Source organism: Palaemon carinicauda, chromosome 1 (assembly GCF_036898095.1).
Source record: "Palaemon carinicauda isolate YSFRI2023 chromosome 1, ASM3689809v2, whole genome shotgun sequence".
In the NCBI taxonomy this organism is placed as follows: domain Eukaryota; kingdom Metazoa; phylum Arthropoda; class Malacostraca; order Decapoda; family Palaemonidae; genus Palaemon; species Palaemon carinicauda.
Window position 1 is genome coordinate 11,942,352 of NC_090725.1, and position 22,845 is coordinate 11,965,196.

A 22,845-nucleotide genomic window follows, 5' to 3' on the forward strand; every position below is an offset into this window, starting at 1 on the left:
CAAAACAGTTAGGTGAATCCTTTTACTGATCATTGTATTTTATGAAATTTTCCCTGGGAGACTCATGGGGTAGCTAAATCCTGAGGTACAGGCCTGTAATGTTGCTGCTCTTTATGATTACAAGAGGAGCTTATTTAAAAATTAGTACAAGAAGTGGTTGAATCAGGTACAGCTGATATTGATATTAAACAGATAAGTGATATGTTTTAAGATTTGTGTTCAATTGTACTGTCCATTTTAAATGACAAAACCATTGTAATACCTGGTCTGAAATAATGATTACAGATATCTTAAAAGGTCAAGTGGTAACTTTAAAAAGATGAGGCTGTCATTGCGACTGAATGTATTTAAGCTTTCCAGTGTGAATTTTCAACAACAAAAATATGGGATCTTCAACTATACTGCATATTCAACACCATTAAAAAGTGTTCCATTGATTATGAAAATGTTCCTACTGCTTTTAAGTTTAGGACTCGAAGTGAACAAAAAATATTTCTTGGTTTTTAATAGAGCAGCTGAAAAATAAAATAAATTTTATTGATACAAACAAATATATACTGTACAAATATCTTGGCACAAACTGTGTTGATTTAATGTGTAAAGCTAGATAAAATATTGAGTAAAAACATTTAAAACCTGGCGTAAATCCAAAAAGAAAAAACAGTCCAACATACTAGTCATAAAAAAAAAATCTGAAGTTATTAACATCCATCTGACCTTCAATCAACATGTCACGCATTACGCAGCCATTCTCAAGAACTGGATGTAAAACAAAAAAATTATTACTAAATTTTTATGAAGGAGCTGTGAACTCCCAGATAGATTGTGAGAAAGAAATGGCAAAAAGTGTAAACCCCATTGAACGTTGACCGATTTAAAATTACTCAACTTTATCCTGAGCATAGGCAAGAGTAACCATCCTGTGTAGTTTTATCGTATTTCCCCTTTGCTACGCCGTGTCCTGTGTCCCACATATTTCTAGACTGAATTTTGGAATTTAAAAAGATCTCTGACAATTAAATTACACAGTAGATGGTGTTACTGGAAGGTTGTCGACAAGATTTACTTTGAATCTGAAAATACAGTAATATAAGTTTGTGAATAGTATGTATAAAATATTAAATTTATAAATTTTTGATATTTTAATCATGGTTTGCTTACTCTCAAGCTACACACGTCAAAAGGTTGCATATCATAAGGTTAAATTTACACATTTCACATAGACCTTACAAAAAGCTTTACTGTACAGTATTGCTAAAATAGCTAACATAAAAAAAAGGGTCATTTTCTCTTCGCTCCTCTTAGCCTAACAAGGGATTTAACCAAGTTTGGTTGGTGCTGCTAGGGTGGGCTGTCATAAATGAGGCTTCATATTCTGTATCCCCTACTGCCACTCCCTCAGCAGTAGCAAAAGCAACCGTTGGAAGCAGCAGGGCCTATCCGAACTGCGTCACTATTGCTCGCCATTCATCCCTATTTCTACCATGCTCTTTTGCATCTCTTATCTATCCTCCTACCACCTAGAGCTTTCTTCACTCCATCCATCCACCCAAACCTTGGCCTTCCTCTTGTACTTCTACCATCAACTCTTGTACTAATCATCATCAGCAGATGGCCATTTTCCATTCTCTGCATGGGCAAACCACCTCAACACATTCATATCCACTCTAGCTGCTAATTCATTTCTTACAACCATTCTCACCTTGTTCCTAACCCTATCTAATAGGGATACACCAGCCGTACTCTTCAAACACTTAATTTCGAACACATTCTATTTCTGTTTCACTTTCATTCCCAACAACTCTGATCCATATTACAATTGGTACAATCACTTTCTCATACAAAAAACTGAATTCATTCTTAACCCTCTATTCTTTACTACTCCCTTCATTACTCCCCAACAGTACATCCTTCATTCACTCTCCGACGTACATCTGCTTCCATTCCACCGTTTGCAGCAACCACAGACCCCCCAAGTACTTATACTGATCTACTTCCTCAAGTAACTCTCCATTCAACATGACATTCAACCTAGCACCAAATGCCCTTCCCGTGCATCTCGTAACCTTATTCTTACCAACATTAACTCTCAACTTCCTTCTCTCACACACCTTACCAAACTCTGTCACTAGCTTCTCCTCCGTGTCTGCAACCAATACAGTATCTTCCGCAAACAACAACCGATTCACCTCCCACTCATGATTGCTCTCATCCTAGACCAAGCACTCGAGCATTCATATATCTTACAACTCTATCAACAAACAAATTTAACAACCATGGTGACATTACGTATTTCTGTCTCAGCCCCACTCTCATTGGACACTTACTCACTTCATTTCCTATCCTAAAACATGCTTTGCTGCCTATACAGTACATATACTCTTCACTGCTTGCAACAACTTTCACCAATTCCATATAACCTCATCACATTCCACATTGCTTCCCTTTCAATTCTATTGTGCGGTTTTTACCAGATCCATAAATGCAACATATACCTCATTGCCTTTCTAAATATTTCTCACATATCTGCTTAACTAATAATCTGATCCATACAGCCCCTACCTCTTCTGAAATCCCCCCTCTCTAAGATTGTATTCTGTTTTATCCTCAATCCTATACCAAATACTTTTCCAACCACACTCAAACTAATACCCCTAGAATTACAACACCCATGGACATCTCCCTTACATTTGTATAGCGGAACAATACACGCACACACCCAGTCTACTGGTACAATTGACAACATTAAACATATATTAAACAATCTCACCAGCCATTCAAGTACAGTCACATCCCCTTCCTCTAACATCTCATCCCTCTTCAATCTTATGACTTCCCTCAAACTGAGAATTTATGAAACTAATCAAATCTGCTCTATAATTCTAACAGTATATGCTGGAAATAGTCTCCAGACTATAAAAAATCTTTCAGAACTAAATTAAGAGAATATATCTGGCTCTGAAATAGTAATTGGTTCCAGGTATAGTTCTAGATCATTATTTTTATCCGTAACAGGCTACCCTGAAAATTTCAGATTTGTCCTGACCTTTGTGCAATACTGTACATAATTACACAAGACTAAAATAAACAAACTTTGATATGTACTTTACAGTCATCCCTTACCATTCATGGGTTTAGCATTTGTGGATTTGAGTTTCAAGGAGGCAAACAAGAAAATATAATGCTAGTTTAATTTTTTTAAACATGCCAACTACAAAGTTTTTTTTTCTTTCACTAAAGGAAATAGGGTTAAGTGAGCAACACATACCAGTGGATTTTCTACATTCATGGTTTAAAAATTAAGTTTGAGTTTTTAAGTTATCGAGTTCAACACAATTAGCATAGGCATCCAGCTTTTACCCTATTACTAATAGAGCCTAAGTATGGATTAAGAATTTAAACACCTTTTGGTGCATAAAAAAAAAAAGTGTTTTTTGATAAAGAATTTAATAGACTTCTACTTGGAGGGTACTGTATTAGAATAATTTTTATCTCAGTGATCTCAGTTCAAAAGCCTTTATGTATGTGGGTCGGCTCAAGTTTTATTTTTGCTTTACGGCAAACTATAAGTTTAAATGTTATGCAAACTAAATATTTTCTGAAGCCCAAATCCTAGATAACTGGAGAACAGAAATGCTCCTTGTACAAGACATCGAAATTAAAAAAAAAAAATAAAGTATCTGATTACAGCTACAATTCGAGCTCTATCAAAGAAAACTGTTGAAAAACTAAAGTATTCACTTACCGAAAGAGCATAGGATCTCGCTACGACAGTTCGATATACAAAGAGACACGTGACTAGGCACCCTACCAGTGCATCAACCTCGTTGAATGGATACAGATCAAGATACTCGAGACCAAAGAAGATCATCCACGATATCTGCAGCAGGGACCACCACCACCAAATCATCACATAGGAGGAAGAGGCCTGAAAATACAGGGATATTATTATTAGGGGATTCATCTTATGAAGCTTCATCTGTGGTGGATATCGGGGGAGGGTGGGCTGTGGCACCCTAGCAGTACCAGCCGAACTCTGTTGTGTCCCTTGTCAGGCTGGGAGGAGCGTAGAGAGGATAGGACCCCTTTTTTCCATTTTTAGTTTTTTTTTTTTTTTTTTTATGTCGGCTACCCACCAAAATTAGGGGAAGTGCCTTGGTATATAGATAGATAGATTATTATTATAATTTGCTACGCTACAACCCTTGTTGGAAAAGTAAGATGCTATAAGCCCAAGGGCTCTAATGTGGAAAAATAGACCAGTTAGGAAAGGAAATAAAAAAAATAAATGATAAGAAAAAATTAACAAAATATTTTTAAAACTAACATCAAAACAGATTTGTCATATATAAACTATAAAAAGACTTAAGTCAGCCTGTTCAACATAAATACATTAGCTGAAAATTTTAACTTTTGAAGTACAATCCTGATTGGATTTACTAAAAGCAATTAGGATATCAAAACTAATGTCTATAAATGGGAAAAAAACCTTACATTCTGATAATGGGTTGAACAACAATTAAGATTAAGCCATGTTCAAGAAGTCTACCTAAATTGTAATTAGACTTTCATGATCTACATTATTAAAGTCTTGAAAGTGCCAGGAATTTAAATATTTCATTATTTCATACTGGCTCAATTAATATCTAGTCCCATGTCGACGGGTAACGAGACATCGGAATGTGGGTTTTTTTCACTTTATTACAAAAGGTTCGTGAGTACACTGTACTGTACAGCCGACACTCTCAGGCGAGTGCCTTGCCTCAGAACGCACAAAGGCAATTAACTACCCCTCGCTATCAAAATGCAATCTTGCTACAACAACATGCTGAATTATAGGTTTGGTGGAATTCTCAAGATTATAGAGTTTATTTACCTTGACGTACAACACATATCTTCATACAAGAATTAAGACATTACTCTTCCCCCCAAGTGATGACAAAGCCGAATTCATCTAAAAGTACAGTATGTATACAGTCCATAATTAATCTTTTACGTTTAACTGCTCTGCTCCAAAACTCTAGGGTTTTTTTAAAAAGTAACATTTAACTACTTTGGATAACTTACCTTTTTGACTCCAACAAGAAGAACTATCGAGAAAGCCACGTCCGCCAAAGCAATTGCAACCTGTATCGCTCCTCCAAAGGCATCAACAGTTGCTAAATTGACGTTTAAAAAGTCATCTGCAAAATTTGAATTAGTTATCAAAATATGATTTGAAAAATAGTGTTTCAATAAAACAGGTTTTTAGATCATCTAAGCTTCGGACTAATTTCAAAGATGGCATTTTATGATTTGACATGGACTGTAAAAATTATTCAATTTGTAAAAGCTCTTCCAAATTTTTCAAAGGATTTGTCAATACGTACTGTACTGATTCTTCCATGTGTGATTTCTTTAATGGTATGACCTTTTTAAAATGGTTTTGGAGCAAATGCTTTTTTGTTGACCAGGTGGACATGAGTCTTTTTATAGTTTATTTATGACATATTTGTTTTTTATGTTGTTAATAGTTTATATATGACATGTCTGTTTTGACGTTGTTACTTTTTTTAGAATGATTTATTGTTAATTTGTTCTCTTCATTTATTTATTTCCTTATTTCCTTTCCTCACTGGGCTATTTTTCCCTGTTGGAGCCCCTGGGCTTATAGCATCTTGCTTTTCCAACTAGAGGTTGTAGCTTGGATAGTAATAATAATACTGTACTGTATTAATAACATGCAAATATAAAGAATTATTTATAAAGCTTTTTTCATTGCTTATAGTACAGTGCACCTAAAGCACTTTGTGTTCAATATATTGCAAATTAAACTATTTGACAAATTTACTTAATTACTTATGAATGTTATTTCATATCGATACTATAAAAGACACGCACTTTCTTTTAGAAGTCTATACCACATGACTATAATTCAATATTACCCAGTATAAAAGAAGGAACGGTGCTTCTCCCTATTCCAAAAAATAACATTTGCTACTACACCATAACATCAAAAAATGCTTAAATTAAAGTTTCAAGAAGAAAAAAAATATATGGTAATTTTCAAGAACACCGCAACAAATTCCAGTTCCTAAACCATTGTCAGGGCTGTGACAAGATTTTTCTGGTATCTTTTTTAATCTCTAGCGCATCTTTCATAAGGTTTTCTCTACCCTCTCGACAAGATTTTCTTTACTGTTGTTTTCACAAGGTTTTCTCTAGTATTTTACTGGAAATTTTACAACAGTTTCTCACTCGCAAAATAGCTATTCCTCTTATAAATTGGTTCCCAGAAGAAATGCAATTCAAAAGTTAACCTCTGGCCTTCAGTGACCTTTAATTTTATAGATATTAGGAGGACTTTCGTGACTTTACTGCGGCTGTCAAATTTACGAAAACTAAAATGGCATTATCTTGCCTATTCTAAGCTTGTCACGTAAGTTGCTTCCCCAAATATTCCGTCAAACAAAAGATGATTTGTATTAAAATAAAATATTTTTAAACTAAAGATAATTTCAAAATGTAACCTTTAAAAAACAATGTCAAAAGCAAGTATAAAGCTCACTGTGATGTACTGATGATTTTGTATATAATAAAATGAAGAATTAAACCTACTTTATAATCAATCTTTTGTACTTATGCATATAGCAAAGAAAACTGGCAAGCTTTCAGAATTGAAATGATTTACTAAGGCTAGTATTATAGATTCCAGGCAACTAAATATCCTCGACAACTATTACTGTATGGGAAAATTACGAGTTTTAATATTCTATAAACCTAGTGCAGTTGTCAAAAACTTATGGAATGTGTGATAGCAATTGGAAACATTGTGGAATGATCTTCCTAATCGGGTAGTTGAATCAGTAGAACTTCAAAAGTTCAAAGTTGCAGCAAATGTTTTTAAGTTGAACAGGCTGACATAAATCTTTTAAGTTTATATATGACATATTAGTTTTGACATTATTGTTTTCAAAATGAATTATTGTTAATTTGTTCTCATTGTTTATTTATTTCCTTATTTCCTTTCCTCATTGGGCTATTTTTCCTTGTTGGAGCCCTTGGGCTTATAGCATCTTGCTTTTTCAACTAGGGTTGTGGCTTTGCTAGTAATAATAATAATAATAATAATAATAAATAATAATAATAATCTAGGAATATTCAAAGGCAAAACACTAACTCAAAACAAAACATGAAATTAACTCACCTTCTCGAAAGTAGACATGAATTTGAAATATATCCAGCAAGTCGCAAATCTAGAAGAAAAAATAAATTGGAATTGAAACAACAAAATTATCTCAAACATACAATTAATAGACTTTTTCTGTAATCCGTTCAGTGTTTGTTTCCTAACAATGTTCAATGTCAGAATATTCGGGCGCACAGAATAACATTTGTAAAAGTTTACAGGCTGTGACGAGCCGAGAGAAGGGTTGTGACTCAAAGGCAGGAAGCAATCAACTGAGTTGTATTATTAAAGAACACTCTCCTTTATATACAAAACCTCAAGGCAACAGGAAAATACATGTTCGAGAAATGACAATGTTACATAGGCGACACATAGACATGTTTGTTCTGGTTCTTTTTAGTGCGAGGGAAGAGCGCAGATACAAGCATAATATATACAAAATAATTTATGTACAATCGTGTGACACACGGTTGGTACAAGGCAATGGATTCTTCATAAATGTATTCGTTAAATAATTTAAAACTCTACCAATGCATTTTTAACATCGGTGGTATAACACATAAAAATGGGCATTAACTCCAATATATTGATTCTTTTAAGTTTTGATTGGTAAAAAATTCATAATCCCTGTCATATGAAAAATCTGGATTGCTCTCAAAATAAAAAAGGCTATGTTGTGCTTCTCAAGATTTTCTTGAAATATTCAACAATAAAAGACTGGTGAAAAAGATTATAGAAGCCCATAAAATTTAAGAGATTGTTGAATCCATGTCTGGAAATCATATTGAGCAAAATGCCTGTTTGATATAGTATAGTAATGTATGTTGTATGAAAATTAGGAAATAAAATTGTGGAGTTACAATATCGTTATAGAGTACAGTAATGTATGTCGAATGAAAATTAGGAAATAAAATTGTGGAGTTACAATATCGTTATAGAGTACAGTAATGTATGTCGAATGAAAATTAGGAAATAAAATTGTGGAGTTACAATATCGTTATAGAGTACAGTAATGTAATGTATGTCGAATGAAAATTAGGAAATAAAATTGCGGAGTTACAATATCGTTATAGAGTACAGTAATGTATGTTGTTTGAAAATTAGGAAATAAAATTGTGAAGTTAAAGTATTGTTATCACAAGTAATTTAAAAATAAGAAAAAGGTACTTACTAAATCAAGAATGCCAAAAATGATCAGGCCTTGCTCTAAAGATAAGCAGCAGCAGCAAGTCATTACGGTATATGAACACATTTCTGGTCCTGTAGAACGTTGAGAGTCTATTAGCAGAAATAAAATTTGCTCAAAGTATTTTATTTACAGACAACCTTAAGAAAACATTTTAACAACTGTATCTGTTTATAAATTTTCTGGATAAAGCATTTTATTTACAGACAACCTTAAGAAAACATTAAATTTTAACAACTGTATCTTTATAAACTTTGTGGATAAAGTATTTTATTTACAGACAATCTTAAGAGAAAATTCAATTTCAAGCAAATGTATTACTGTATATAAATTTTCTGGATATTCAGTTGATTGTAATAAAATAAAAGTATGGAAAAATGGTTTCATGCTTCCATAATGTAGTCTACAAGGAGAAATTAGGTGTACTAAGCGGATACTTATGGCTTGGATAATTATACAACACTGCAGAAATTGGACTTAAGCATTTAGATGCCACAACTTTGGGCCTTTGCCTCTTATGTATCATATATTCAGACCCTTGCCAAGCTGTCTTGTCATGAGGAGCAGGAGAAAAAGGTCAAAGGGAAGACCAATAATGTATTAGATACATCCATTTAACAGTAAAAGGAAGTACAGTTCTATACTGCCAATGTAATCAGCTACTGAATGACCTCATTCTATATTACCAAACATCCTTTTGTAATGTCCTGAGTTTGAATGAAGAACTCTTCCGGAGATACTTTACATAGGTGGCCCTCATATTGAGAAAAACCTTTTGGAGCCTGGTTTACAACCGACTCTTATTATGCAATGCCTGGCCGTAATCTCAAGTTGTCAGTATTGTTTCTGTGCCAAAAGAGCATCTAATGTTGCATTATACAGGAGACCTAAAGAGTATATGGAGGAGCTGAGCACATGCCCAACAACTCTAGGCTAAGGTAAGAAGGTCTCAGCATTTCTTCAATCAATTTTCATTGGCACACTCAAGGGCAAACATCACTATAAATGTATCAAACAAGAGTCTTCTTCCCAGCTGGTTCCCATTTTTATATGGGGTCGCCGTTGCGGATGAGCCGTTTCCATCTTTTTCTATTCTGAGCTTCTCCCTCATCAATCCCCTTCTCCTGTAAGTCTCCTCTCACACATTCCCTCCATCTCTTTCTTGGTCTCCCTCTTCTTCTTCTTCCCTGAACCTCCATCTCCATAGTATGTCTCAAAGTATCAAACAAGAGTGGGTTCTATTATTTTCAAGATACAGTATAGGAGACTGGATTCATTAATTTGGACTGTATGACCTAGTGCTAGGGCCCTGGGAGTCATTCACCACCCAAGGCCATATGGGGCGAAAGCCCAAGTTTAAAAAGTGAGGAGGTTGAATGACAAGATGAAAGAAAGGCAGTGAACTTATAGTTAAAGGCTGCAAAATTTGGTTTGTTTCATTTGTTTGATGTCGGCTACCCCCCAACATTGGGGGAAGTGCCTTGTCATATGGAGGAGTCGAAGAGAAGTTATAAAGACCCTTAAGGGACTCTTTTGGTTCCAAGCTTCACAAACTGGCACACAATTGCAACTAATGTGATAAACCAAGTACAGCAACTGGTGCAACCTGCCTTTTGGGTTAGTCTAACAGTAAAGCCAAATTTGGGCACTTTCCCAAGTATAGAAATAGCTCTGGGAATAAGTTTTGAGGTAATGTAGGACTAATGCAATCCCCTCCTAGGTTGTTGAGTTTTCTCTTCCCTTTTGAAACTGAGAAACTGTCAAATTTCTTAGTTTAGGCCCTAGCCAAAGAATTTGACTCGCTTCAATATTGTTGGGTAAGCACTTTGTTCTTTATTTTCCTTAACATCATTACTTATCTATCAGTCTCAAGTCATACGGTGAACTCTATTTAGGACTACAGTAGTAGTCTTACCCAGAGTTCTGCATGGAAGAGAATGCATGCTGAATTTAGTCACTGGCGAGTGGGCTGGGTTAGTAATAGTCTTTGGCAGCTGCATTTGCAACCGAGCAACCATTTTAAAATATTGCCACAATGGTCAAAGGAATGGGCCAAACATTGTCTACTCTACACTTGGGATTTATGTCTAGCACAGTGCATTCAGGAAAAAGTCAAATTTACTAACAAAAGAAGTGGAACATAGGTTGTCTCCAAAACCAGACTGCTGAAGAGGCTACAATAAACACCTGTAAAAAGTGCAACATTCGCCAATAAGTTTCATAGATATATGTAGTATAGAAGTTACTGTACTAAGTAAAACTCTCCCCCCAAACTGGTGTACACTCATCTAATTAGGCAAGGGATACTTATTTTTCTTTGAGAAGCTTACCAATTGATACTTATAGGATTAAGGATGTAGTTTTTGCTTTCAAGATAAAAATAATTTTAAACCTATCTGAAGGTTCAACAGATATCAATTTAAGGTTTATACCTTTCAGATTACATTAGTAAAAAATTTTTTTTGACATTTATTAGTGCCTATCCCTCAACTTTGGATGTTAATAAGATGTAGCATAGCTGTAGCTAATTCCTACACTTGCTTTATAATTCTTCGGCTTAACCTCTGTTCCTGTTTTTTCTTCTTCCATTCTGCTGTCCAACCTCTTTCTAAATCTCCCTTCATAGTGAAACAGCTGGGATTTCCTACAGATGCAGCTGAATGTTAAGTGGCCTCACAGGCCCAAGTAATGGGCTAATTAGTCAAAATTCATAAATGCAATTCAGAAATCCTATGCCCAATGAGTCAAAAAAAAAAAAAAACAATTAAATTCTACTTTTCCTAACCTTATAAACCTAAAATCTTTAGGGTTGATTCACACTATTGGTCAGGTCAAATATTGTTACAAGATTTTAAATGAAAGCATTCACACTGGTGCTCTGGTCCACTTTCGCTCCTGTCTCTCACTGGTCATGATAGATAAAAAGCAATACGTACAACAGGCTAATGCTCTCGGCGTAAATACATTTCCTAGTATCACTGAACAATATTCCTATAAAAATGACAAATTCGTAGATAATTTGTATTTTTCCTGACCATACAAACCTTAGCTATTTAATAGGGGTATTACTTTCGGCGTAGCTGAAATGACGAGCCATTAAAATTTAACGAGGGTTAGTACCCACACCGCTAGTTAGCGGGGGTAGGGGAGGGTAGCTTGCTACCCGCCCCCACCTCACACACCTGTGCTTGAACTCACTTTGCTTGGAGGTAGGACTTCAATTGGGATAGGGCTGGCGGGCATGTTTGGTTAAATAGCTAAGGTTTGTATAGTTAGGAAAAATACAAATCTACGAATTTGTCATTTGTTCCGTAACTGGAATACAAACCACGCTATTTAATAGGGGTGACTCACCCATTAGGGAGGGTGGACGTCCCAGCCAGTTCTGGCTTTTGGCTTTGCCCGGGGGCTTGTTATTTGAGTGTGTAAGCACCCAAGAAATAAGGAGCCCCTGCACCTCGCTAGAACCTTGCTACGCAAGGACTGCGGCCTACGCAAGCTGTGTGTGAAGGTATGAAGAAGTGTGACTCGTCCTAGGAAGTTGTTCTGAAGTTCTTTAGATGGAAACTTGTAGACTAGGACTTTCCCAATACCACCTCGTCAGGGTATGGGGACGTATGAGTATTAACTTAATACTAGGAACACAAGGGAGCATGGTTTACCTGCAGTGGTTTGAGGTCAGCTATGCAGAGAACCCAGGATGCTGCTTTCCCCAAGAGAGGGGATGATGAAGAAAAGAATAAGGGCCGTCAAACCTTTTCATTCATGCAGACTAAAAACAGGGTAACAATGCCCTCAACCTTCTGCTACTTGTCCAATAAGGAGCTTGAGGTTTTAAACCAGCTGTTGTGTAGCCACCACAGGCCCAATAGAGAACATATCGAGCCTCCTGTGGGTCACGTCTTGCAGGTAGTGGGCTGTGAACGTTGTTTGACGCTTCCACACCCCCGCTTGAAGAACCTGCTTCACAGAGAAATTTCTTTTGAAGGCCAGGGACGTAGCTATGCCCCTGACATCATGTGTTCTAGGGCAACGTGACGGAGGAGGATCTGGATTCAAGGACAGATCAATGACCCTACGAATCCATGCAGAGATGGTGTTCTTGGTGACCCTCCTCTTAGTCCTTCCTGTGCTGACGAATAGTGCTGGCACATGAGGACGGACTGCAGCTGTTCTTTTGAGGTATAGCCTCAAACTCCTTACTGGGCATAGTAAGAGATGGTCTGGGTCATCTGTTACAGCATGGAGACTATAAATCCGGAAGGAGTCGAATTGAGGATCCGCCACTCCAGGATTCTGAGTCTTAGCAATAAACTCAGGGACAAAGCTGAACGTTTCCTCCCCCCATCCCCTTGAATGGGCGATGTCATACGAGAGACCATGAAGTTCGCTGACTCGCTTGGCCGAGGCCAAAGCTAACAGGAACACCGTCTTCCATGTTAGGTGGCGATCTGATGCCTGGCGTAACGGTTCATAGGGAGGTCTCTTAAGAGACCTGAGAACTCGAACCACGTTCCATGGGGGAGGTCTCACTTCCGACTGAGGGCAGGTAAGTTCATAACTACATATGAGTAGAGAAAGTTCTAGCGATGAAGAAATGTCCATTCCTTTCAGCCTGAAAGCTAGACTTAAGGCTGAGCGATAGCCTTTCACTGCCGAGACTGAAAGGCGCATTTCTTCCCGCAAATACACGAGGAACTCCGCTATTGTTGGAATAGTGGCATCGAGTGGAGAGATACCCCTTCCACGACACCAACCACAGAAGACTTTCCACTTTGCCTGGTAGAGTGCTGCAGATAACTTTCGCAGGTGTTCAGACATCCAGAGAGGAGATGCTGTATAGTCTCCAGGCGTGAAGTCGTAGTGAAGCTACGGCTTTGTGGAAGATGTTGGCATGTGGTTGTTTGAGCAGATTGTGTCGGGGAGGAGTTCTTTTGGTAGCTCCGTTAGGAGTTACAGAAGGTCCGGGAACCATTCCGCGTGATGCCATAGCGGAGCTATGAGGGTCATTGAAAGATTGACCGATGTTCTGGTCTTGTTGAGCACCCTCCTCATCAGACAGAACGGGGAAAAGGCATAAACGTTGATATTGTCCCACCGTTGTTGGAAAGCATCTTGCCAGAGAGCCTTGGGGTCTGGGACTGGGGAGCAGTACAGCGGGAGCCTGAAGTTCAGGGCCGTTGCGAAAAGATCCACAGTCGGAGAACCCCACAAAGTCAGGACTTTGTTGGCTACTTGATGATCCAAAGACCACTCGGTACTCACTCTCTGAGACACTCTGCTCAGATTGTCGGCGAGCACATTCCTTTTGCCTGGAATGAAGCGTGCCGATAGTGGTATCGAGTGGATTTCGGCCCATCTCAGTGTCTCTACTGATAGATGGGATAGATGCTGCGAAAAAGTACCTCCTTGTCTGTTGATGTAGGCCACTACTGTGGTGTTGTCGCTCAACACCACCACAGAGTGACGTGCCAGGTACTGTTGGAACTGTTGAAGGGCCAGGAAGACGGCCTTCATCTCTAGGAGATTTATATGGAGATACTTTTCTGACTCTGGCCAAAGGCCTGAGGTCGTGTGGTGCAGCACGTGGGCCCCCCACCCTTTCTTTGAAGCGTCCGAAAACAGCATCAAATCCGGGGGGAGGACGAGAAGATCCACTCCTTTTCGTAGGTTCTCGTCTGCCACCCACCACTGGAGGTCCGTCAGTTCTGCAGGTCCCATAGGGATCTGGACGTCCGGGGAATTGTAATCTTGATTCCACTGGGACTTGAGTCGCCACTGGAGGGATCTCATCCTGAGGCGACCGTTGGGAACTGGACGAGTCAGCGATGAAAGGTGACTGAGGAGACGTAACCACGATTGGGCTGGAAGTTCTTCTCGTCTGAGAAAAGGACTTGCGACCTTCCTCAGCCTTGCTATCCTGTCATCTGATGGGAAGGCTTTGTGGAGATTGGTGTCTATAATCATGCCTAGATATACCAGTCTTTGAGTGGGAAGCAGTGAGGACTTCTCGAGATTTACCATGATCCCCAGATCTTGGCAAAGTCTCAGAAGTTTGTCCCGGTGCTGAAGAAGGGATGACACTGAGTCTGCTAGGATTAACCAGTCATCCAGATAACGGAGGAGACGGATGCCAATCCTGTGTGCCCATAAAGATATTAGGGTGAAAACACTGGTGAAAACCTGTGGTGCTGACAGACCGAGGCACAGCACCTTGAACTGGTACTTTTTGTTGTCTAGGCTGAATCTTAAGTACTTCCTTGAAGACGGATGGACTGGGATCTGGAAGTATGCGTCCTTTAGGTCCAGTGTACACATGAAGTCTTGCGGTCTCACTGCTAGTCTGACCGTGTCTGCCGTCTCCACGCTGAACGGAGTTTGTTTGACAAACTTGTTCAGAGCTGAGAGGTCGATGACTGGTCTCCAGCCTCCAGACGCCTTCTTTACAAGAAAGAGTCAACTGAAGAAGCCTGGAGACTCGTCGAGGACCTCTTGGAGAGCGCCCTTCTTCAACAGGGTCTGGACTTCTGCCCGAAGGGCTTGCCCCCCTTGCTGATCCCATGCTAAGGGAGCTCAATGACACTGGATTCGTCGTCAGGGGAGGTAGAGATGTTGTGAACAGGACGTGATATCCCTGACTGATTACGGAAATTGTCCAGGAATCGGCCCGAGTTGCTTCCACCTGTCTGAGCAACTTTGTAGGCATCCCCCCACTGGTGGACATGCAGAGGGGGACTGCCAATCCTAGCGTTTGCAGCCTCGGCTGCTCCCTCTAGGATTCTTGCCTCCCCTGGAGGACTTTTTGCCTTTCCTATCCTTGACAGGAAAGGGCTTAGACACCACGGTCTTCGCTGCTGTCGTTGGTTTAGCGGTCTTGGTTGGACGGGACTGCTTGGGTGCTGGAGGCTTATAGGGCTTAGATGTCAAAGCCCTATGAAGGAGGGAGTCTTGATGAGACTTCCTCCACCTCTCAGCGGCCTGTTCAACATCCTTAGGCTCAAACAGGATGGATCCTTCTAAAGAAGAATGCCTGAGCTTATAGATCTCTGTGCTAGGGACCTTCTGATGGAATCTCTCAACCACCGCATCCCGACGTTCCAGGATGGTGTTTGCCCACAAGTTCGAGACTTGGTGGACCAGAAACTCGATCGTGGGAGTGCCTGAGAGAAGGAATGTCTCCAGAGCTTTCCTGGTACGTTCTTTGGATAAATCCTCAGGGCGTATCAGGATACCTAGGGTCCCTAACCAGATGTCGAGCCACGAAGTGGCTTGCATAGCACACTTCGCAACCTTCTCCTGGTTAAGGACCTCGGTTGCCGAGAACGAGACCTGCCGGTTGGAGTCTCTCTCGAGAGGGACTCCCCTGGTAAGCTCTTCCAAAGAGTGGTGGAGAGGAAGAGCTAAACAAGGCTCCTCCAAGATCTCAAAGTACCTCCTCTGCTGTACGCGAGGAGGTGGAAGGAGCTTGTTGGTGGCACTGGAACGGTTGGAGGAGGACATCTCAGAGAGCTGTACTGCGATCTTGTCTCTGGTACTCTTAACCCCCTGAGACCAGGGCAGAGCTGCACTGGCCTTAGAGGGTTTCTGAGTACCGAATACACGGTCCAAGACCGTGTCCTTGCCCTCTCGAGGAGGGATCTCTGGGTCGGAAAACCCATTAAGAGCCCTCATTAGAGTCAGAACTTGCCAAAACGCATGTTCTGACTCTTGCTGTTCTCCTCCTGACATAGGACTTGCAGCGAAGTCTCCTGTCCCCAAAGGCTACGGGAAGTCCTCGTCCGACAGGGAAGAAGAGATAGTCGGGGGGAAAGAAGGAACCTACCTCGAAGGCTTGCGTGGAGTCAACTTAGCCCTTGGAGAAGTTACCGCGTCCGGAACTCCTCTTTTTCTCTTCAAAGGAGTAGAGACAGCCAAGGATTTGTGACCTAATTCAGAGAAACAGGCTTGAACACCTGTGTCACTGCTCTGATTAGTGTACTGAACCAAGGCTGTTGGCTGACAGACGCGCTGTCAGACACCCCCTTTGAAGGGACAGGGATAGAAGGATCCCTGGGAGGAGTTCTCAAAGGTGGGTTCACCTGGGAAGGCTTAGGGATCCTGGACCCCTCTGGATGTTTCCCTTCCGCCACAATACGCGCTGTTATGACTTTGCGGGGAGGGGAATGAGGCGATGGCGACCTTGCCGTGCGTTGTTCAGCAGTCTCGCGCGCGGGAGGATATTGATGCTCGTGCGGGGGCGCATAATGGTGCTCGCGCAATGGAGAATACCAGGAATCGCACGCGGGAGACTGATGGCGCACAGGAGCGCGCGCGGGAGACTGTGGGCACACAGGAGCAGCGCGCGCGGGAGAATATTCACGCGCACGTGTGCGAGCCGGATCAGGGGGTAGAGTGCGCGGCCGCTAGCTCGCGTGTCCCTGAAGAAGTCGTAGAGCAAGCGAGCGCAGGAGAGATACCCCTGGCGCGCAGTTGAAGTCTATGCTGCTCGTGGGCGTGCGTCAGAAAGATGGCGCGCAACTGCAGGAGAAGATGGGCGCGCGCGTATCCTCATGGATGCGTGCAGGTGAATGCGCGTCGGCGCGCTGGTGAAAGCTGGCGCGTAGGCAAGTGCTGGCGCATTGGCGAGCGCTGGCGTGTGGGAAAAGTCAACTTAGACTTCCCAACAGCACCCAGATCAGAAGATCGTAGGTGCGCAGCAGTGCTGGGCGTGGGCGCTGGCGAGCGGGTGAGTGCGGGCGCGCAGGAGAGCACTGGCGCACAGGAGGTTAATGGCGCGCAGAGGCACGCTGACACGCAGGAGGTTAATGGCGCGCTGACACGCAGGTGAGGGTTGACGCGCAGCTGGCCGCGCAGGAGAATGTGGGCCCGTATGCTCAGGTGCATAGCGTGTATAGGAAGTATGCGCGTGTTGGCGCATACGCCCTTGATGCCCTGTATTAGGGTTAGATGATGAGGCCTGACGAGCGTGGAGGTCAGGTTTCGTTGGCACGTAGCGCGCATCAGCATCCAGGAAAGGCGACGGCAGGTCTGACAGGTGGAAGGTCGACGTGTCCTTTGAAAGGATGGCCTTCCACCGAAGGGGATCGCGAACGATCCGCAGAAAGGTCCAGGACCAAAGCAGGAACAGTCGCTGATAGATGACGAGGCTCCTCTGCGGGGACTGCAACGAAGATGTAGAACCAAAGAGGCGCCTCCTCACCGCAGGTGAAAGAAGGCCTCTCTGGCGAAGAGGAAGGCGAGCCGTGCGACGAATACGCCCTCTGGGGGCCGTTGGATCAGCAAGCTGACCTTCTGCTGTCCTCCAAAGAGGAGTCTCTGTAAGTGAACTCCCCCGAGGGGGAAAAACACTAGCAGGAGAGACTGTTGGACTTAGTTGGTTGAACAGGAACGGGAGAAACTAAGCCGTTAGCTACTGTAGGGTTTGAAGAGGCAGAGGTGATGGGTGATACCGCATTGGATACCTCTGACACCACAACGTCGAAAATCGACAGGATCAACCTCTGCCGGAGGCAGCGATTGCTTGACAGCGGCACCCAATCGGATGTAGTCAAGTAAGACTTCCTTGGAGGGCGAACCCTCGAGCCCCAAGGAAGACCAAAGCTGAAATAAAGGGATTAGTGACAAATCCTCCGCCGGGGGGAGAGGTGGAGTTGCTTCGCTAGGGTAAGCAACGCCATCTCTCGAACCCCGAGTTTGGAAAACAGTATAACGGTCTACGCTACCACTCGACGGTCTCTCAAAAGAGACCGACCGAGTGGGAGCTTCGGAGGAGGTTTGAGCAACGGAAGAAGAGGCCTTGGGTTTTTCTCCTTTCTAAGAAACCTTTGAAGGAGAAATATCCCATTTGGACTACTTCTTCCGTCGCCGAGAAAACCTCTCCCACTGGGAGGTAAACTACTCCCTACATTCACTACAATTGTTATCGCTATTACACCGTTGACCTCTACAGGAAGGACAAAGGGCGTGAGGGTCGGTCTCGAACGCCGACATGAATGTTCCACAAGGGCGGTCGGGTAATCCAGGGCAGGTGCGCATAATAGCAGAGGCCAACTTCACACACAAAACTGTCAAAGAAAAAGCTAAAAAACATAAATGGCTGCCAATGAGCAGCGAGGACGACAGCAGACACGTCCAACTACAATCCGAGACGAGAGCAAAGTGAGTTCAAGCACAGGTGTGTGTGTGTGTGGGGGGGGGGTAGCAAGCTACCCTCCCCTACCCCGCTAACTAGCGGTGTGGGTAGTAAGCCCTCATTAAATTTTAATGGCTTGTCATTTCAGGTACGCCGAAAGTAATACCCCTATTAAATAGCATGGTTTGTATTCCAGTTACGGAACAATTATGCTTTTCCTTATATTTATAATTTTGCCAAGATACTGATCGGACCGAGAGCGAACCAAAATTATGCAGCTAGACCAAACCGAGACTGGAGCGTGATCGGACCGATAGTACAAATCAATCCTAAATAGGGGTACGACATAAGCAAATCTGGATGAAGGTGCACAAATTGGAAGCAGCAATGTTCATGGATATCATCATCTATACCCTTTTGGTACAGGAGAGATTTTTTGTGCTCTGCAAAGGCACCCAAGATATCTAAGAACCATCACCATGTCTTCATGGTACCGGAGTGTCCTTTTGCACTATGGAATTGTACCCTGCTAGAACCTAACAAATTATTATTATTATTATTATTATTATTATTATTAATTATTATTATTATTATTATTAATTATTATTATTATTACTATTATCTAAGCTACAACCATAGTTAGAAAAGAAGGATGCTATAAGCCCAAGGGCTCCAACAGGGAAGAAGAATGAGATGAAAACCTTCCTTCATTGAGAATGACTTAAACAATTCTGAGCCTGAAGCTCGTGATTAGACTTTTGGGTCAAATAATATCAGATTCAAGTCATGAGCACAAGAAGGACCAACAGAGACACAAGGGCTTAAGAGACATTCGTAAGGGGCTAGAGTTCCTGAAGCGAAAAGTGTTTCCATGGTACTTCTGAGCCCGGACTGATCCATGGCTTGGGAAAAGGCCCAAACTCTTCAGTCTGATGTCTAGCTAAAGGTTGAGTGACAGCCTTTTTATATAACACAAACTGTGTAAAGATTCCTTGGCAAATGAAGATGAGGAGAAATGTAATTTATTGCCAAGAGGCTCTACTAGCAAAATATCCTTTGAATGATGCTACTAGCAAAAGAATTTTAATTCTATTGGGATGTAGAAGGAGGAGCATCAGCAAATCCGGATGCCACCTGGTCTGTAGCCCTTGAGAGCTGTCATGTAACATCAAACAGAAATCGTACAGACAGTTGAGTAATCAGTAAACCAGGTAGTGGACAAAAAAGCTATGCTATCTAGAGGCACTGGAGAGTTAGGTGATCTAAATGCTGCAGACTTCCCTAACGGGAAAATAGCCTATTGGAATATGTTGAAGAAATGGAGTCCTGGATCAAGTAGAAGGCGAAAAGGTTCCTCGATGGGTATACCTGAAATTTAATAAGCTTTACTGCCACACAAGAATGTGAGGAGTCACTGATCTTCCTCCGTGCACCTGGTGACTGAGCGTTTCTACTAGAACATTCCTCTTGCTGGAATGGATCCTGCGTACAACTATAACGTTCTCGGGTTCCCAGATGCATGCCTGCTTGGCCATTTGCAAATGGTCTGTGAAACAATACCCCTTTCCTTGTGAATATAAGTCAAGAAGGTGGAGGAGTTGTTCAACAATACCAGGCAATTTATCAAAACCTGTTCGTAAGATCCCAAAAGGCATTGCTTGGACTTCAAGAAGGTTAAAAAGCAGGCATTTCTTTGTTCCAGGTGTACCCCACTGTCCTTGGATTTGTCTCAGAATGGCAGGGTCCTTGGAGGTGCAGTTTGAGTGGAACTTCCCTGGAGAGAAAACTGGCGATTAACCGTTTCCTGTACCATTAAAACCAGAAGGAAGGGGAATCTGGCTGCTTGAGAGATACTTTTAACAATCCTGGAGCAACCGCTGGTGTTGGAACCCCTGTCAAAGGAATTCTGCCATGACAAGGGAAGTTTCAGAAGATGTTATTGTCCAGCCTGAAGGTCTGGGTCGTCCCTTCTTCTACTTAATTCTATTTGTTAAAAGTTTGAAACAAACTTTCTATGCGTTATCACCATAATTCACCCTTTTATAGCTGCCTGGCCATGCAACAGTTAACAATTGAAAATTATCCAGAGATCAAGGAAAAGGGTCAACTGTCTCAGGTCCTGGATCACTGCATCCTGGAGGGAGATATGGCCAGCCCCTTGTCGAGAAAAACCCAAGTCTCAAAAGAGTAGATACCCAAAAGGTGAGCTTGAACATTTGAGAAGATAAGCAGTCTGGAGCACTTTTTTTTTTTTTTTTTAACTGGAACCAAAGCCTAGAGGACAAAGAGGAGAAAGAACTGATGGACCAAAGGATGGGTAACTAGGTGTACATTTCCTTCAGCTTCACTGAACATGAGAAGTCTATCTGCTAGTAGACCGTACAGTACTTTTTGTTTTCTTGATAGCAGACCATACAGTACTTACCATCTTCCATTTGACACAGAAAGATGACGTATTTGTCCTTAGTAGACTATTCCACATTATGAGTTCATCTTTAATAGCTAAGCTACAATCCTAGTTGAAAAAGCAGGATGCTATAAACACAAGGGCTCTAACAGGGAAAAATAGCCCACTGAGGAAAAGAAATAAACTATACAAGAGGTAATGAATAAAAGATGAAATATCAGTAACAATAGTAAAACAGATCTTTCTTAAGTAACCTATGAAGAGAGGCTCATGTCAGCCTATACAATATATAAAACATTCGCTATAAGTTTGAACTACTGTAATGAAGTTCCATCGATTCAAGTGCCCGATTAGGATGATTATTCCACAACCTAGTCACAAAATATTGTGTAGGTGTTGAACTTATGATGGAGAAAGCAAGACTGTTATAATTAACTACATATCTAATACTATGTCAAAGATGGTACGAATATGTAAAGAATATGCCAGACTATTCGGTGTGTGTGTAGGCAAGGGAAAAAATGAGCCGTAACCAGATAGAAGGATCCAACGTAGTACTGTCAATGGCCAGTCAAAGGACCCAATGACTAACGGCAGTAGCTCAACGGGTGGCAGGTGAAATAACACAAAGCCCGTGGAAGCTGCAATTTCTTAAACAAAGGTATTTTTACGGTTATATCCAAAGGGACTGCTACAACTGTCCTATTAGTACAGTGCTGGTCCATAATGTAAAAATAATTCAAGCAAAAATGAAGAACAGTCCATTTAGTTATTATTATTATTATTATTATTATTATTATTATTATTATTATTATTATTATTATTACTTGCTAAGCTACAACCCTAGTTGGAAAAGCAGGATGCTATAAGCCTAGGGGCCCCAACAGAGAAAATAGCCCAGTGAGGAAAGGAAACAAGGAAAAATATTTTAATTACAGCAACAACTTTGAAATATTTCCTATATAAACTATAAAACCGTTAAAAAAAAGAGGAAGAGAAATAAGACAATAGTTTGCCCGAGTGTACCCTCAGGCATGAGAACTCTAACCCAAGACAGTGGAAGACCATGGTACAGAGACTATGGCACTACCAAAGACTTGAGAACAATGGTTTGGTTTTGGAGTAGGGCAGACAAATCTGGAGAAGGGAGTATATAAGAAAAGAAAAGGGGCCCCATACATTATCTAAGAAATACGTAAATGAGGCAAGTAAGAAAAATTACTTTGTAAAAAAATTGGCAAGTATTTAAAACTGGTTGTTCCAATGATATTTGCTGTTACTACCACTGCTTTTGGAGCAACTTTAATTATTTATTTATTTATTTATTTATTTATTTAATTATTTAATTAATTATTTAATTATTTATTTATTTAATTAATTATTTAATTATTTATTTATTTAATTATTTAATTAATTATTTAATTAATTATTTATTTATTTATTTATTTAATTATTTAATTAATTTTTTATTTAATTATTTATTTAATTTATTTATTTAATTATCTATTTATAGCCACGGGCTCTTAAGCTAAAGGCAGCCAGTAGGTGGGGAAAAATATTTGCTAATGTAAAGACCTGGAATGAAATAAGAGGTGAAAGATATAATAGACCTAGAAAACGTAAAATAAGGAATAATAAGAAATATGTATGAACAACTATCAAATACTATATACAGGGGTATATTAACAGAAACAGGTATACGGCCACTGTCCTGTTAAAATGGACTATACACAAATAATACTGTTTCATAACATAATTGCAGATCAGCTGAAGCACCCCTATGGAAGGGGCTGGGCTGCTGGGAGCAGCAGCATTGAAAAAAATTGTTGTAAATATAAAAGTGAAATTTGGAAAAATACCCAGAAGAAAGTGTTCGAGATAAGAATTGTGGAAAAGATAGAGGAAACTGTTGCAGAAAAAGGAGAAAATGATTAAAAACTTTAGATTCATAA

General features: G+C 40.7%; 1 protein-coding gene across 1 annotated transcript in view; it reads right to left on the bottom strand.

The window, feature by feature from the left end:
- Positions 1–516: 516 nt before the first annotated feature.
- Positions 517–22,845, bottom strand: part of LOC137641482 (uncharacterized) — a 27,031-nt gene continuing 4,702 nt past the window's right edge. Inside the window, exons 2-6 of the mRNA XM_068374093.1 lie at positions 8,340–8,428; positions 7,187–7,235; positions 5,068–5,183; positions 3,746–3,928; positions 517–1,073 (exon numbers count right to left, since the gene is read on the bottom strand). Coding sequence (XP_068230194.1) covers positions 1,017–1,073; positions 3,746–3,928; positions 5,068–5,183; positions 7,187–7,235; positions 8,340–8,420 — 486 coding nt within the window. The 5' untranslated portion in view covers positions 8,421–8,428 and the 3' untranslated portion in view covers positions 517–1,016. The remainder of the gene's footprint in view (positions 1,074–3,745; positions 3,929–5,067; positions 5,184–7,186; positions 7,236–8,339; positions 8,429–22,845) is intronic.